The 18,772-nt window shown below is 42.9% G+C and overlaps 1 protein-coding gene across 1 annotated transcript in view; it reads right to left on the reverse strand.

Moving 5' to 3' along the window:
• Window positions 1-346: 346 nt before the first annotated feature.
• Window positions 347-18,772, reverse strand: part of cacnb3b (calcium channel, voltage-dependent, beta 3b) — a 19,625-nt gene continuing 1,199 nt past the window's right edge. Inside the window, exons 3-15 of the mRNA XM_042097775.1 lie at window positions 11,083-11,202; window positions 10,560-10,682; window positions 10,239-10,360; window positions 9,661-9,713; window positions 9,460-9,479; window positions 9,196-9,276; window positions 7,534-7,592; window positions 6,137-6,234; window positions 5,673-5,824; window positions 5,285-5,380; window positions 4,808-4,978; window positions 4,255-4,301; window positions 347-4,124 (exon numbers count right to left, since the gene is read on the reverse strand). Coding sequence (XP_041953709.1) covers window positions 4,272-4,301; window positions 4,808-4,978; window positions 5,285-5,380; window positions 5,673-5,824; window positions 6,137-6,234; window positions 7,534-7,592; window positions 9,196-9,276; window positions 9,460-9,479; window positions 9,661-9,713; window positions 10,239-10,360; window positions 10,560-10,682; window positions 11,083-11,202 — 1,125 coding nt within the window. The 3' untranslated portion in view covers window positions 347-4,124; window positions 4,255-4,271. The remainder of the gene's footprint in view (window positions 4,125-4,254; window positions 4,302-4,807; window positions 4,979-5,284; window positions 5,381-5,672; window positions 5,825-6,136; window positions 6,235-7,533; window positions 7,593-9,195; window positions 9,277-9,459; window positions 9,480-9,660; window positions 9,714-10,238; window positions 10,361-10,559; window positions 10,683-11,082; window positions 11,203-18,772) is intronic.

Raw genomic sequence — 18,772 nt, forward strand, 5'->3', positions numbered from 1 at the left:
GCTTTGTACCTGCTATCTCATCTCACAGGCAGCCATCGATATTTGGCATAGACATCAATGTTGGTCTATGGGTCCTTCAGTACAAAGGCTATTTCAATCATTGTGAATCTCCAATGAGTAACACAATGCAAGGCATTCATTAACAGTTAGTGATATAATTGTGAGCAAAGCATTTTCCATTGTAACCAAGTGCTCCTATACTGCCCCCTAGTGTTGATACTACTGACACACTGATGTGAACACATTATCACCTTCCAGCAACACATCTAGCATTAGCTTGCATTTCTGTTGGACCTTAGCAAAAAAAACAACAAAAAAAAAAACACTGAAAGACTTTGAAAATGACTCAATCTTATCCTCTATCATTCTTTATTGAATAGAGAGGCATTCTATACAGCATAAGATAGAACATTTTATTCATTAACACTTTATTAATTCACTCAACTTTATCTTTCAGAAAGGGGAAATGTCAGATTAGAACATTAATGTAAGTATCAGCAGTGAGTACTGTATTCATCATCAGTGCATTTATTGCATTAGAAAGCAGACATAAAAAATTAAGATAGTGCAATTGTGTTGATCCGGACCTCTGTTGCAGTGGAGGAGGCAGTGGTAGACTCAGTATTGCATACAGAGTTTGGGTACAGTATATCTGTCAATAACAGACGTGAAAAACAAATACTCCACCACCAAAACATAATTGTGCTTTGGGTTTCCGAAGAACACGTCTGGATTGCTGTTGTTGTCGAAATTACCAAGAGAGGAAGTATGCCATAACAGGATACCACAGAGAAAAGCAATTAACTGTGCTTCAGGGTAGGCCTACATGATACGATTCCATTCTTTTCCAGAAAGAGGGAAGACCACAGGAATCCTAAGATGCGTTATCAACTATGTTCCCATGGAAGCTTGGTGTAAACTGCAACATTCTATTAATATGCACGAGTGTGTAACGTCTATTCTGACCTCTATGCAGTTTTGTGCTGATACATCAGTGGCTATGACTTCAATGCAGCTAAATGCCAGTATGAGTAGGATATAGAGAAAGCTGTTTATCTACCTGCTACAATAACATCCATTGTCTCCTCATGCAGCCACTGCTCATGTGTTTACATAGGCTATGTGTTTCAGTTATCACAGGATGCGTATTTGTGTGTGCTATTTTTTTGTCTGCTGATAGAAGACGTCTACCCCAAAAGCTCGCTGATAGATATGGTGTGTTTCCACACTATGCAATGTACTTAGAAGAAAATGCAGGCAGGACTAAGGATGCCAGACCAGTGAGCTGTAAGCCAGGAGGTGTAGTTCAGCTGTTTGTAGAGGACAGAAGCAGGCGAAAGCAATCATGCTGTAACTCCCTCACAGAGCAGGAGAACATGTCAGACACGGTCTCTCTCCAGTTCCCACCCCCCATTCCCATCCAAATGATAATATGCCAGTGTAACTGATGCTTTACAACAATCCAATATAATTAGACACTATAAAGCAGAACTGGCCATTTGTGCAAGTCACATATGATTGAATTAAGCACCATATACTATGAGGCCTCGTCAAATATTACTGAGGTGTTTCTTGACTAGCTTTGGGGTCAAATTTACAAAGTACAGCTGAGGACATTTGAGCTCATGGCATTTCCCATTCTGTTCTGGTATGGGCAAAATAAAAAAATCTTTTTTTAAATTATTTTCTGTCAGTTTGAGGAGAGTAAAAATGATTAGGTTAACTGTTGCTACATTTCTATAGGCTGTGCAATTGCATGCAACAGAAAGAAATAGGAGTAGAGATATAAGGGACAGCAAAAAGTTTGGAAACAGACATAAAGTAATGGTGGCATCTGTGCATTTGATTGTCAAATCTCTCCTTTAAAATATTTTCCCATCTAGTAGTTATACTAGTTCAAATTCTAGGTAATTTAGTTGAGTACAACCCTGTCCATAACAGCATTTTATCCACCACTAGAGGGCGCTAAGATCCTTGTACTTGATCAGAGGGCACCTTAGAGGGACTGTGGTGTACACAGTGGTAGTGTAAGACATTAGAATCAGATGACACTCCGGTGCTGGAATGTTCCATGGCCAGACTACAGGCCATACAGTGGTAAGTCATGCAAGAGTACTGCACATTCTGGCTAACTCCTCTGTAACAGTGGGACTGTATGTGTGTGTGTGTGTGTGTATGTGTCATCTGTGTTTGAGAGAGAGGGGAATAAAAAGAGAAAGAAATCAAAAGATAGGGAAACTGAAAGAGAATTTGCAAATTAGTTCTGAAGGTCAAACACTTGTTGATGAATGTTGATGTTTAGCTATGTTCAGATTAGGAATAGAATCATGACATTGTTATTCTTTTTGGTTATAAACACTATTCCCTGTCAAAATGAGTCATTTCTGCCACACCACCACATCCATAACAGTGTATCTAAGTTCCAGCACAAAGTTATTACGGACAAAAATAAAAAAGAGCTTACAAATTCACAGATTTCCTAGAACAGAGGTCTCTGAAAAACAGTGTAAATTCATATTTTTAGGGAGTCACTTTTCTTTTGCACAAGCCCAGTGTCAAAATAAGACAAAACAGCAACAAGCCACAGAAAAGCTGCTGTCATTAACTCACAACAGCAGTGAAATTGTGTGCCACAAAATACTTCAAGTTGTGATGCTACCGAAAAAGAAGTGACCACAGTGTGAAATACCATAACTGCATAATTATCAGCACAATAACCAAACACATGCAGTTGAGAATTCAATATGAAAACTAAAAAAAGCAGTTAGACTGATTTTATGCCACTGGTTTGAAATACAACACCTAGGCGCTTTAATTAACAAACAGTAATGAAGTAAAGGTGACTCCATTCCCTGAACTCTACAAATTGTTTGACAAACTGGCAAACATAGCAAACAAAAGCAAATTTAAGGAAAGTTGAACTCTCATCAAACTCTAGTTGAACCATTTCAACCACTCATCTGGAATCACCCCTGAATCGCCATCTTAACTAAAGTCCCCAGGTATTTTATTGCTTGCCTTTGCTCATGCGTTTTCATAAAATGTGGCTTTGTGTTGCTTGGCTTCCAGTTTGTGGTAGATTCCCCTCTGTAGTGTCAACTCCCAATCACCCAGTGCTACTAAACCAAGACTGGTCAGGTGTGCCACGACGCTGCTGAGCAGGCCTCGTGGTGGATGCTAATAGCAGTGGGCAAATGTGGACACTTACTGTACGTACACACCGCCGCCGACTTGAGCTTCTAATGATTCAGGAAGTCATTCATTTTCAATAGAAGCCGGCTTCTCTCAGCTGCCAGAAGCGGCAAATCCGTCGGCGTCACGATTTGGGCGTCTTGAGCGACTTGAGCGCCAAGCAGAAAGTTGAAAGTCAGTCAACTTTATGGTAATGAGCTATGACGCGGTTCAGCGACCAATGACCAGCAACCAATCGAATAGAATAAAGTAGTAAGATAGAACATGATCGAACGTAAAATGCTGTCACGTCAGAGCGGCCAAAGCGTCCAAAGCTTCCCTAAGTTCCCTATATTTTTTTGACAAGCGTCCTTGAGCTTCTTTGGAAGATCAAGTCAGCGGCGGTGTGTACGTACAGTTAGAGCAGCGAAGCAGAAGAGCCACGTGCTACCTGACTGATAATGATATTAAGGGGGACAGGGTGTTCTAGAGGTCAGCTGGCGGCCATGAACAAAGCCTCTATCTGTGCAACCTTCTGTGACATGGACGCCGGTCCTGGTGATGTACGGACGGTCAGTCCACTGTGTGTATATGTGAGTTGTGTGTTTGTGTGTAGGGTGGCAGGGAGTGGGATTAGGGATATTGTGCTGCAGCAGATGCTCCTGAGTCATGTGTTTTCCTGGGAGTGGGGGAGAAGGGGCAGGGTTGGCAGCTTGGATGGGTCTTTAGTCACGTCTGTGCTCTTAGATTGGCAGGAGCCCGTTCTCCATCTCTTCCTCCTCCTCCTCCTCCTCGTCCTCCTCCGTTCCTCCTCAGCCTCCAGCTCTCCATCCTGCTCTGCATCTGGGCCCCCTGCTGAGCCTTCGGTCGGGGAGACTGAGATCTACAGGCCCTGGAGAACCAGAGGCTCCAGTCAGCAACGGTCTGGAAGCTTCTTCTCCAGTTGGACCCACCTGCCAGAGAGGCAGAGCAAAGGAGAAAAACAATAAGAAAAAAGACCCAAGGGGATTAGTAATCTTACAGTGGAGCACAATCTGATGATAGGTGGATGTCATTGGCGTTAAATAAAAATCTTGGATTTACCCAGATCCTTGAAGTGCTCATTCAATCAATTCTTGTGTCTCTGAGAACTGATGAGAAGAATAAAAGGTAATCACAGTAAGATCTTAAAAATATTACTATTATTATATAAGTATAAATGTATGGGGATAATCTAACTAATTTCAGAGCAGGCCATCGCTATATGTGTCTCTTATATAGTTAATGGAAAGTATTCGTTCCACTTAAATTTGAATCTTGGTTTCACTGTCTCTTGGTTTCTTTCACATCTTCTAATAAAATGCTTAACACGGTTCAGCACGTGCCTACTACATTCTCTGAGTGCAAGAGGAATGCAGCACAAACAATACAGATGACGGAGAAGTTCACACACACAGTGACCATTAACATCAACAGTCAAAAGTTGCAAGATGAATTTGATACACTGCAATGACTGCTAATGACTCCAGATATAAAATGAACTTTCTTAACAGCCAGTACTAATCTGCTGCCTATCAAATGGGTACAAAGTTCAACTCTAAATAATGAAATGATCATGCGCAGTTGATGCCATAATCACACAGGCAGCTCAGCAGACCTGTTGGCTGGAGTTGGCTGAGGGAGGAGTGGCTGCGTTTTGCTCTACTAAAGGATAAACGGGAGCAGATCCGGGAAAGTGCGTGGCCCGCCAGTAGAAGTCCAGATACTCGGCTAAGTGCTCACAGGCGTCCTCCAGCTGATTCTCATCCAGAATAACATCAAACATCTCCTGAAATGGACATCACAGCATAGGGTGCACCGTAAGATTACTGGCCTCAAACAGTCACACCTTAGTGTGCACACTGTACAAGAGATAATGTCACCTTGAATAAACTGAATTCATCTAGGTGCTGATTACGAGAGCTGTATGTTTAAGTTCATGTTATTTTTATATAGCACATGATCACAGACAGCGGTGGTTCAGTGTGCTTTAACATTATGTGCAGTATGGGACATGGTGTTGAGGTCTGCGCATTGTTAAGAAGCCTGTGTGCTGGAGCACATGTAGCATGAGTGGAGACCCCGCCGGCCTTACCGGAGGACACTGAGCTAGTTTATCACCAGCCATCATCTGGACGTTGAGGTGTTTGCTCTGTGATTTCCCTCTGGACTTTATAAGTCTATGCAGGACCTGAGATGGAGGGGCGGGGGGGGGGGGGGGGGCAGAGTGAGGCAGGGGGGGGGGGGGGGGGAGGGGTGAGAGAAATATAATTCAATGGGATGTGTAAATTCAAATGAGTGAATACCAACAGCAGATGGAGAGGAAAACACTCCATCATTGGGAAGGTGTTTTTTACAGTCCTTATAAAAAATATTATATGCACCTGGAAAGACGCTCATTTCATAAATGAACATTTTGCCCTTTTTTTAATAACAGTCTCTTTCACATTTCTACAGTGACATGGAGTTCATAAAGTTTGTACCTTTGGTGAGGACACCTTGACGTAGACGATGATGGGGGCCAGGGAGGTCTTGAGGAGCTGTGTTGGGTGGTTTATGGTGTCGGCGTCCAGCACCACCAGCTGCAGGCTCTTCGCCAGCTCAAAGATTCTCTCAATCTCACCCTGGACCTCCGCTGCAGTGCCACATAAACACATGAGGGGGATTACAAATCAGAAATATGGCAGCACACATTGTTATATGACAGCACACATTGTTATATGACAGCACACATTGTCAAATGACACAAACACAAATAATCTGGACACAATATGAATAGCTTTTACATACAGATACAGAATAGATACAGAAAAGTTTTTTTGTTGTCAAGAAGAAACTGAAATAAAATATTGAGAAACAAAACAAAATTGTAATCATTGTTTTTGTTTGCTACTGTGAACCGTCAGTTCAATATGCATTTTGCTGATGATCCAAGTGCTTGACTCACCCAGACTGGAGCGAGTGTTGGGCCTGTCTATCATGGGTTTTTTGATGACGGACTTCTTGGCTAAAGACAGATCTGCTGTCACCCGCGTGATCGAGATTCTGCCAAAGATATGAAAATAAGATCCCAACCCAACTATGCCAACAGAGGACATACAGTATACCCTCCAGCAAGTATTGGCACCTTTGGTAAAGTTGACTAAAAACGGGTATAAAAAATAATCTTTTGGTGATTTATTTAGCAAATTTATTCTGAGGAAAAGGAAAATCTCATAAAGAAATAAATATTTTTAACAAAAACAAAAGAAAGACAAGAGAATACACTAATTTTAAATAAAAAAGAAAGTGTGATGACATTTGTAATTCAGGGAATGAAAATACTTATATTTACAGTTAAACAATGAGTAAAAGGTTCTAATCAACTGGAAATGTGACAACCATGACAGTATATAGTGGATGGTAAGATAGGCCAATTCCATAAGAACCACTGTTGGAGAGTTACAGAAAAAGGGTCACCAAGTCCCCCAAAAAATCTTTAAAAGTGACCTTACTGCTCATAGATTATTTAGAGGGCATGCCACATAAAAGCCTGTCCAGACATTTAATTACCAATGTAAACGAAAGGAGTTACTGAACAGTATAGTGGCTTTGCCTAGAAGTGTGGTCTATTGTCAGATGAAATGAAAATTGCACTCTTTGGCTGTTTTTGGCGTACATAGAAGAATGACTATACTAAAAAGAACCCCATGCCTAATGAGAATTATGGTGGAGGGGCTGTTTTTTATTCCCAACGGACTTGGGAACCTAACTAAGATGCATGGTATCATGAACACCAAGAAAAAACATTTTCAAAGGAAATCTGTCAATCTCTGCCAAGACACTAAAAGTTGGTCATGATTGGATCATTCATCAGGTCAATGAACCAAAACAAACGTCCAGATCAAAACAAATATGGTTTATTGAACACAAAATCATGCTTCGGCCATTGCCATCTCAGTCCCCTGCTCTAAACTAAAATCTAAAATCTAAAGATAGGAATCTGGACGATCTGGGGAGATTTTGTAAAGATGAATGGTCTTAAATCCCTTTCTTTGTATTCTCCAACTTTATGGGGTGTCATAGGAGAATAGTACAAGCTGTTTTATTGGCAAAGGGAGGCTTAAGAAGGTATTACAAGCAGGGGTGCCAATAATTGTGAGCGATGTATTATTGTTAAAAATATTTATTTCCTTTTACTTAAAATAAATTTGCTTACCTTCAAGGTTGGATTTTTCCTATTTTTTTTCAATGTGACATTACAATAAATTACCAACAGATTTATACCGGGTTTTAGTTAACTTTAGCAGAGGTGCCAATAATTCTGGAGGGTACTGTATACTATGATGAGACGGTAGCTCTTACCTCCCATCAAATCTGTGCTTTAGGAAGTCAAAGAGAGCTTTCTGCATCATGTCTGTGACCTGTGGGTATGATAGCATGACAGTCATAAAGACTTAACTTCATGAGTTGATATGGAAAGTTTTCAATTAATAGTGATGTAGTGGGTCTATATTAGGAGGCACAGACACAAGTCAATCAGCAATTACAAGCTGTCAATGTATTTTCAACCTTTTGGCAACATCAAGTGAGTATCTTAAAAAATCACTACAATGACACCACGTATGTTATCAGGGAATGAACATGACACTCACATGACATTCATGACTCTGTTAGACAGATCAATAGATCACTTCTATGAAAACTAACTGAAAGGAGTGGATATTGGAAATGAAACATATGTTTTATATGTAGATTAAAACCCATATTAATCAATATGGTTGATCCCAGATGGGTTGTCGGTGTCCAAAATATATTAAACATATAACATAACATATACTAAATATATGCTTATCTTTATTAACTGATACAGGCAGGCAAGCATTTTGATTTTACTATAGACAGAAGATATTTCCCTCAGTGATAGCAAACATGTAACTGTATAGTAACAGAATTCTAGACTAGTATAGAATAGTACCAGTGAATTCCAGAATAAAACAACTGCTCCAAAGGAACGCATTCAACTAAATGAAATGATGCCATCTTTGCTCACATGCTTTCATGCTCTCTGTAAACCTCAAAAGGGAAGAATACTGCAAGACAGAACAGCGGGGCAGGAGCAGAAGCAGGAGCAGGAGCAGAAGCAGAAGCAGGAGCAGGAGCAGGAGCAGGAGCAGAAGCAGGAGCAGAAGCAGGAGCAGAAGCAGGAGCAGAAGCAGGCAGGAGCAGGAGCAGAAGCAGGCAGGAGCAGAAGCAGGCAGGAGCGGAGCGGAGCGGAGGGGGGCGAAGACAAGACAAGGCGGGGGACATTGGCCAGGGAGCACTGAAAGTTTAATGCGCTTTGTATGAGGTGGTGGTGCTGTGGTTTAATTTAGCCTGGCGATGAGAATGGATGTGTCCTGAAATAAGGGAGAGAATCACTGGTGCTGCTCCTGCTCATGCTTCTGCTCTCCACTTCTCTCCTCCCCACTGCCGAGGAGAGAGCAGGCTGACGTGTGCCTGTGAAACATTCCCGGTGCGTTTCAGTGGAGCAGGGCATGAATATTTCACACACACACACACACACACACACACACACTTGTGCGCGCGCACATAGACACACAATCACACTTTCTCACATACACAAACATATAAACACACATACACCCACACACATAGACACATACACACACACCACACACACACACACGCACACACACACACTCACACACACACACACACACACTTGTGCGCGCGCACATAGACACACAATCACACTTTCTCACATACACAAACATATAAACACACATACACCCACACACATAGACACAAACACACACACACACACACACACACACACACACACACACACACACACACACACACACACACAAACACACACACACACACAAACACACACACTAATGACTGATGCAGAGGAGGACTGAACATCTACACAAAAACGCGCCCATGCATGCATGCACACAACTAGACACATGCAGCTTTATCAACTCAATATTTAAAGGGTAGGTGTTACAGGGGGCTTACCTCATAGCCTTTCAGGGAGGGGCCAACCAACACCACCGGTCTCATGGATGGAACCACATCATATGGCGGGACATGTTCTGTCTGCAGTGGAGACCATAGAAACACACAGATGATTTCCCCTCCAAAATACTGATGTCTGACCCATATTTAGACGCAGACTCTGATGGTGGTATTTTATCGTGCAAATATACGGATCAGAGCTGTATGAATTATGGATGATACTGATGCCATGGTTTGACACAGCAGTCCACAAAACAAACATACCTGCTTTTGCTTCTGTTTGGCTTTCAAAAACAGGAGAACATAAACTCAGGGAATATGCACAAACTGTAACATTTTGAGATACATATTCATGAGAGCTTATTTATAATTAAACTGTCAGTGAAAGCATCTGCCTTCTACCATCTGAAAATATGATTAAGAACCCATATTAGCTCCAGCAAGCCCCCACCCCAGCATGCTCACCTGCAGAGGGTGGTGTGGAACCCCAACCTCTGGATGAGGCATTTCCAGCTTTCCTGCAGGACAGTGCGCTGTTACTGAGTGGTACTGACTGCTACTGTTACAGACTGAGCCTGAACAGAGTGAGACTGAACAACATGCTGTGCCTTCCAGCTGTCCTTGCACACGTACAATACAACATTTGGGATCAGCTATAAGCAAACTATACATGAACTCAGTAATTCAATAACATGACAAGGGGCAGCCGTAGCCTACTGGTTAGCGCTTCGGACTTGTAACCGGAGGGTTGCCGGTTCGAACCCCCACCAGTAGGCACGGCTGAAGTGCCCTTGAGCAAGGCACCTAACCCCTCACTGCTCCCCGAGCGCCGCTGTTGTTGCAGGCAGCTCACTGCGCCGGGATTAGTGTGTGCTTCACTTCACTGTGTGTTCACTGTGTGCTGAGTGTGTTTCACTAAGTCACGGATTGGGATAAATGCAGAGACCAAATTTCCCTCACGGGATTAAAACAGTATATATACTTATACTTATATACAATAAATCAGAAACTCCCATTACAAACACACACACACACACGCTAACCTCTGGGCTGCTTTCTGTTCCTGCTTGATCCTCATGGCTTCCAGCTTGACGGGGCTGGGGATGAAGGTGATGTCCGCCCCCTCCTTCACCAGCCGCCCGATCCACCAGTCATTGTTGTACTTCTGCAACAGCACAGGGCCCGTGGACTCATTTGCTACCTAATACTACTACGCTCTCATAGAAAAACTGCCACACGGCCATTGATATAGTTCCACAGGGTTGCAAAGAAAGGTTGTTTTGCATGCTACACACTCATTTTGAATGCCATGGAGTGGTTTACATGCCTCCTTACTTACGGTTGACCTTGTGGCTCTTTCTCACCTCTTTGATGTGTAGGAATTCTTTGGTTTCAAAGTTGATGGCCGCACCCTGGACAGGACAGTCGTCATCCAGAGCCCCACAGTAACTGACATTCGTCTTGACGGCAAAGGCTACTGGTTTGGCCTACACGGAGACAGCAAAATGACCATTGGCATGTAAACATTGGTCTTCTGTCTCTGTGTCTGACTTAATTTACTGTAAAGGTGAGCACACTGCCCCACTCTGAATACTAAGCCGAGAGGAATCCATGCTGGAGGTCTTGCTATCAAATTGACAGGGGCAGGGAAATTACCATGTTAAATTACTGCCAATGCAGCAGCTGATGAAGGCAGGCCGTGTGTAGCAGGCCGTGTGTAGCAGGCTGTTGGCAGGTACAGGTACTGTACGTGTTATGTGCAGGTACGCGTGTACTAGTCTCATCTGTAGTTGTGCAATGGTGGACAGTGCTACCAGAACAGGGGCATCCCTCTCAGTCTTCAAGAATCTCTGAAGACCACAGAGACCACTGAACTCCGCCACATACCTTGGCTCTGTCAAGCTGCAGCTGCGCCTGGCGCTCGGCTTCACGCCGAGACGCCTCCTTGTCCTCCTCCAGGGACAGGTCGGAATCCGAGGGTCTACTCGTGTAGGAATCGGCTGAACCCTGCGCAGGGGGAGGAGCAGAGAGAGAGAGAGAGAGAGAGAGAGTGAGATGGGCCAAGCACCCTGTCAGCACCCTGCACAGATAGAGAGGGATAGAGTAAAAGGGAAGGAGGTAACACCAGCCCTAACACTAATAGGCTCCAACATCAGCTAAGCTGAGGTCAAAGCATTACAGACAACGAGAGAAAGAAAGAGAGAGAGAGAGAGAGAAAGAGAGAGAAAGAAAGGGGAGGGAGGAAGCTGACTCCAATATGTCCAAGGTTAATCCCTATGTAAGCATTCTACAAGCACCTCGACCCTCAACTCTTCGAAACTGCTTACTGTACAGCACAAGCGCATGCATGTCTCCAGTTACAATATGACCCCTGGCACTTGAACAGATGGGCCCTGAAAGTCACAGAGACCTCACGCCTGGCACTCATTTGGGTTGCTTCACTCACAGGTAACGTACATACATACAGTACACACCTGTATTATGAGATAGGAAATATGGACTGTTGTGATAGATTTGGAACAAGCTGTAGTAGTGGTGCTAGCCCTCATCATGGTGTGGAGGCTGTAGTAGTGGTGCTAGCCCTCATCATGGTGTGGAGGCTGAAGTAGTGGTGCTAGCCCTCATCATGGTGTGGAGGCTGTAGTAGTGGTGCTAGCCCTCATCATGGTGTGGAGGCTGAAGTGCTAGATACAAATGTGCCTGCACAGCTGCTAGAGTGATGCAGCCAGGAAGGCAATGAAAGCACTCTATCTGGATGTATTATTGATGGCGTCTGTCTGACAGAACAACAAAGTGTTAACATAAGCACATTTAACTTTCTCCTCAGCACACACACTCTCTCTCCATGACATCTTTCTCCTCATCACTCTCTCTCTCTATCTCCATCACATCTTTCTCCCCATCTCTCTCTCTCTCTTTCTCTCTTTCTCTATCACATCTTTCTCCCCATCACTCTCTCTTTCTCTCTCTCTCTCTATCTCCATCACATATTTCTCCTCATCACTCTCTCTCTCTCTCTGTCTCCATCACATCTTTCTCCTCATCACTCCCTGTCACTCTCTTTCCCTGAGACCCATCTCTCAGTGGCTATGGTGGCCCCTCCAGGTAAACGTGAGCAAGGTGTTGTTTTGTCCTCGTCACCAGTGACTGCTGGGTTGGCTTAGCAGTGAGTCATTCATGGAAAAGTGTGAATTACAGCCACCCCCCCCCCCCCCTCACCCGCAAAGGCAAGTGCATGGCTGCCGTCCAAATCGGAGCCATCACATGCTATGAGCCTCACCTACAGAGGATCTGAAACACCCTGACAGCCGTGCAGAGGGCTGACAGAAAATCAAAACGAATTCTTTGAGGCAAATGAATCACCAATCTGTTCGGTTTTCTTGCTTCATCATGTAATAAATAAAAAAAAAAAAACCTAAGTAATCATATGCAGACATAATGCCGTAACAATTAGCAACTTAGTAAAAGATCACGGTCTTAAAAAAGATCAAAGTCTTTCTCGTTCTCTACACACACACACACACGTTCATGCCCACATGCACACACCCATAGATGCACAGTCCTTGAGTCGGAATAAGACCAGCCCCGCTACTGCAACTGCAACTCACCAACAGAATCTCAACACAAAGGAGTAAATCCCCTGGCGTCTCCTATGGTCCCATCTGGGCACTCGGAGAGGAGGAGGACGAAGACTTTCTCACATGCCAGACAGATGCACCCACACAGGAGCCCCAAATATAGCACAATAACAACCTCCGCTTCTTTCAGTCTCTCCCCCTCTACCTGTCTCCACCCCCTCCATCTCTCTCTCTCTCTCTCTCTCTCTCTCTCTCTCTCTCACACACACACTCACTCCCTCTATCCTTCTCTCACTCGCTCTCTCCCTCTCGCTCGCTTCCTGTCCCAAAAAAAATCCGTCAGCTCCAGCCAGTGCGTTAGTGTGGATATCATTTAAATATCAAAGGCAGCCTGAGGGGCTGTGGAGTCTAAAGATACCACTACAGGAAGAGACAAAGCATAATTAAGAAGACATGCTCTCCGCTAAGTGCACCAGATGAGATTCCCCCAGTATGATTAAAACATATCATCTCTGATCGCAGGTGAAAATGAATATCTTCACTGAAGGTCAGATATTCCTATGGTAGAGGGAAATAGTTATCACAGACAGTAATTAAGTTACAACAGCACCTTTTTAAATGGAGATTTTAAAAAGTGGTTTGTCTGCTCTTGCCTGTCACTTGGGCTTTCTTTTTTTTTTCTCGTAGCCAGTCTGAAACCGTGTGGTGACTAGAACTCCTAATGGTGCGGCTGTGGGGTGTATCTCTCTGTACACACTATTCATCAGATAAAATAAGCCAGCGTCTGGTGCATTCTTCTCAGATGTGCCTTCCAAAAACATAAAAGCTAGCCCTGATTCTGTCACTTGTGGAGAACAGACGAGTGCGCTCGGAGTGAGTCGCTTAGTAGAAAGAAGAGCTAGTGACAGGCGAGAAGAGAGGAGATTGCGGATGCTCTGCTCCCCTTTGGCTGATCATTAACCTGCTCTCCTGCATGGAGAGCTGAGCACTGGCTCATCCAAAGCCCCATTCAAATCTACACACCACACACACACTCGGATTCATACAGGGCTAATTCAACACACACTTCCCAAATTTAGCCTACATTGACATCTGATTTCTAATTGAAACCTGTTGGTATGTCTACACAGATAGATGCATGTTCTTCTCTGGCCATTGGTTGAGATCATACTGACCATACAGTGTGCGCCATGTGGTGTTCACAAGGAACCTTCTTCTATGAATTATTGAGAGGGCCTTGAACAATACTAACTGAACATCTCTGGCAGACCACACACATCGTAAGCGACTGCACTGAACAACAATAATGGAGGACAAGGAGCCTTAGTTGAGCGCTCGGGGTTAACAAAGGGCTGCTTGTGTTACAGCATCAGTACAGCACTTCCCTGCGTGCCCATCACACACACACGCGCGCGCACTGACAGGGTACGGATCAATACAGTAATGCAATACTTTGAGAGACCATATCCAGTAACTCCTATGGTTAAGTGTGTTTTTCCAGAGTCCCTCGGAAACCTCTGCTCATGCTCAGACTCATAATTCACAAGACACAATGTTCTCTACCGACACACTATAGCAAACGCACCGACTGTTCTGTTTTAGATTACATACTGTAAGAGATGCATTAGTATGCAACAAATTGTGGTAACTTAATATAATGAACCATGTATATTGCAATTTATGAATATGTATATTTGCATTAACATGGAATTGCTGTTTTAACATGACTGAATATGTTACATCAAATATGGAAAAGAACAGGAAGGATTGCGAGTAGGATGGTCTACTAGTGTCTATCTGTTGATGCCTATGTCTATGCTACTGTCAATGCCACCAAACTGGGTAGCTTTGGTTCTCTCCACTGCACTACTGAACTGTTGATTTTCAAGGAACAATGACACATCATTACTAGTTATGGGCTGCTGCAGTTACACAGCTCAGTCACCAGAGGGGGCCACTCACATCAAACAGCAATGTCAACACACCCCCACTCGCCTTCCTCCAGCTCGCCCCCCTGCAGTCAACAATGTGTTAGATAACCCTGCTGATTCTCCCGAGCGCTTCAAAGAGTTGCATGCCCTATTTCGGAGCAGGCCTACCCACTCCCCAGTGCTCCTGCCAGTTAAAGACATTCCCTCCATGTAAACCTCATACTGCGCTCAAGAGGCAACAGTGGGGTTGGCTCTCTGCAGAGGGAGCTGCCTGTGTGGGAGGTGACTTTATGACGCATCTACTGTTTCACATCCACAATCTCACCCCCTGCACTGCCCACAAATGATAAACTATGAACGTATAATCGACGTTTCAACAGTCAAAGAGGTTCACTGACTTCATACAAGATGAACGTCTTTTCTGACTCAGCAGGTTCATTGAGCTTGTTCGTTCGAAAGCTCTTTTGATCTCTTTTTAATCACAGGATAACTGTGGGAACTAACTCAGGGTAAAAGGTGCACTTTTGACATCTGGCAGCAGATGTGTCTCAGAGCTTCCCAGATTCAACCGCCCCATTTGTGCCAAGAATTTGTCATCACCCAGAGGGAGGGTATGAGGGCGCTGGCAGGCTGATGGTTTAAATATGCACCCTGACACAGGAGGCCGGAGCAGAACGACACAGATGGTGCACAATACAGCAGCCCGGTACAGTACCGCTTGGCAGCCCACAGGTAACACACTGCACTGTAGCCATGCACCAAGAGGTAGGTTTTTAACCACATAGCAACACATATACATGTGGATAGATGTGTATTACTGTAAATAGTATACTTAAACATGTAAGTGAGTAAACGTTAAGTAAAAATATAGAATGGAAAAAAGTAGAAGAATAGCAAACAGTTCGGTAACACTCCATAATAAGGTGCCATAATAAATAGCAAACTAGTAATTACCTAACCCTTTGTTAATATTTGTTAATTGTTACTAAAATATCTATTTGGCACAAGTTAATAGTTTTTTCATCATTAATTCAATATTAGTTGTTTGCATAACATCTGTATGTTAATATTTTAACAAATCTATTAACTAATATTGTATTCATATTTGTTAATAGTTAACTAAATGTCTTTTTGGCACTAATTAACAGTTATTTCTTACATCATTTAAATATTAACTGTTTATTTACAAACTATATACTAATATAAAAGTTAATGACATATTATTATTTATCTAGCTTTTCTGATTAGCTTTGTGGAGAATTTATGGAATTTATGGTTTAAGGCTGTATGGTCTTGTGGGGTGTATAAGGCACCCTACTGCCAGTGGTTGGTTGTGTGAGAGTTTGCACACCTCTTCTTCCACTTCATCCTTATTGGATACCTTTGTGGTTGGCTGTCCTGTAATTGGTCTAGAGTTTGAAAGTAGTGTACTCTTTGCCTTTTTTAAGTACTATTTGGTTGCTGCTTGAATTTGGTGAAATTCAGGGGAGGGTGTAACAGAGTTAAAAATATAGTTTAGTGTTTGTATGTGATTTTCGCCGTAATTAAGCAGCTTTTTTGAGATTGGTGTTTTGGAGCCCCCTTTGGAGAAACGGTATACTACAGCTCTGCTGCGTTTTGTCCTTGCATTGTTGCCATAGCTGATCAGAAGCGGTATGCTTTGCATTGGGTAGGTTGACTGTATAAAACACTCTCCACTTTGTTTTAATTTTTTTTGTAACTTTAAAATGTCCACCTGTATTATATTACTTTACATGTATTGTTAGGATTTGCAACTTAGAGAACGTTTATTAATGTTTTCTTGACCACTATTGCATACACACGAGTCTAACGTGACTAGCTGTAAACTCCGCTAGCAACTTTCCATGCATTCAGTGTAGTTTAGCTTAGTGCTCGTGGAAAGTGCAATTCAGTATAGCAGGAAATGAATGTACATTTAGTTCAGCATTATGTTTATGCATTACCTCCGTATGGTCTACGTCTGTGAGTGTTTAGTGAGTCTCAGAATATTCATAAACTCGTTCTGTGCACCTGAACATTCCATGACGCATGTCTCCCTTGCTAGAAGGGCTGACAGTAATGGTATAGGAATCATGCATGTAATATAGCCCATTCAACTACTTCTTTTTATTTTGCTTGTGCAGATGCTGTTTTATGTATGCCAGTGTCTAAAGGCATGTTTTGTTTGAACTTTTCCTAAAGGAATAAAAGTGATAAGCCAGTTTTGGTCTCAGTCCCTTTACTGTCTGACTAATACAGTAGTTATATATTACTAATATATTAATAAAGCTTAACCAACTTTATTATAAGGGTCCCCCATACTGATAGTTATATATTACTAATATATTAATTAAGCTTAACCAACTTTATTATAAGGGTCCCCCATACTGATAGTTATATATTACTAATATATTAATTAAGCTCAACCAACTTTATTATAAGGGGCCCCACGCTTATAGCTATATACTACTAATATATTAATTAAGCTTAACCAACTTTATTGCAAGCGTTTCTGGCGCCGACAAGAGTGGCGGCATGTCAAGGTAGCTCCGTGTTTTTTTTCTTGAATTTCCCCTTCGGGATCAATAAAATAAAGGGTCCTATGGGGAGTGGTTCATATTGGGATAGGCAGAAGCACAGTTTAATTTCAATTAGTTAAAAAATAATAAGTCGTTAACTTTTCTATTAACATAGTTTGTAAATAAACATTTAACATTTAAATGATGTAAGAAATAACTTAATTAGTGCCAAAAATACATTTAGTTAACTATTAACACATATTAATAAAATATTAGTTAATAGATTTGCTAAAACATTAACATACAGATTTTATGCAAACAACAAATATTTAATTGATGATGAAAAAACTATTAACTTGTGCCAAATAGATATGTTAGTAACAATTAACAAATATTAACAAAGGGTTAGGTAATTACTAGTTTGCTATTTATTATGGCACCTTATTATGGAGTGTTACTTCTAATAAAATATTTAGGCCGCCACATTGAGGGTATGTAAGGGAAATGTGCATGTCCACTAATCCTGTTTCAGCCCCTCTCTTCCCTGTGGCATACAGAGGGTGTGTTCTGCTGGCACTTGATGAAAGTGGAAGTGCACCAGCAGCATTACCAGTGAGCAGCCCTCTTTGATGGGATCAGTGTAAATGTCTGCAAATCAATACGCTTCAGCAGGAAATGTCCCATAGAGCATGTCCATCCAGTCAGCCTGGGACACGAACGGCTCCCTGAAGATCACAGCTGAACCCCACACACACACACACACTGCACTGCAATGCTCTGGCTACTCCAGTCATCATCATCAGATCTCCATGTATCCGATTACAGCCTGATTTCCATTGAACTGGACACAACTGGACGAACAGCATTCGGGTCAGCCAGACAGTGGAATTCCTCAGACATTGTGTAGCGTCCACACCAAAGATTCTAGAACAGAGCTCTGTTCTAGAATCTTTGGTCCACACTATCATGCTCTGAGCCTTTCAAAGGGATTCCAAACACGCATGCATGTGAAAGTCTTTGTATGATATTCTCAATGCTCAGTATGTATCTGAGTTGAACTGTATTGCCGGGCTGGGACACTTGAGCGCACAGGCACACCTCTCCAGTCTATTTTAATCCCGAAAACTAATGAGTAAACAGATGATGCCCTTCAGCCAGGGGAGAGATGGAGAGGTGAGCCTTGATATCGGCGGAAAAATTGCGAGCGGCTGAAAACTGAAGGTATGGCGGATCATTTGTGCCGAGTCCTGCTTACACAGGGAGGCTCCACTAAAAATAAGTGATGGTGGGACAACGGCAGCGGCCGCACAGCGAGAGGCAGGGACCTTGGGAGACAGATGGGAGAGCAGACGGACTGACAGAGATAGAAATACAGAGAGAGGGAGAGAGAAAGTGTGTGTGACAGAGAGCCCCAGAAAATCAGCCTAACGCTGAAATTGGACATGGGTATGCCAGCGCCACCTGCTCTCTCTTCTCCTCTTCCTTGCACACAAAGGCCATCTGCAGCTGCGTGTCAGTCACAGATGGAAACTGGTTCGGGGTCAGGCCT

This window comes from Alosa sapidissima, chromosome 7 (assembly GCF_018492685.1).
Source record: "Alosa sapidissima isolate fAloSap1 chromosome 7, fAloSap1.pri, whole genome shotgun sequence".
Taxonomy (NCBI): domain Eukaryota; kingdom Metazoa; phylum Chordata; class Actinopteri; order Clupeiformes; family Clupeidae; genus Alosa; species Alosa sapidissima.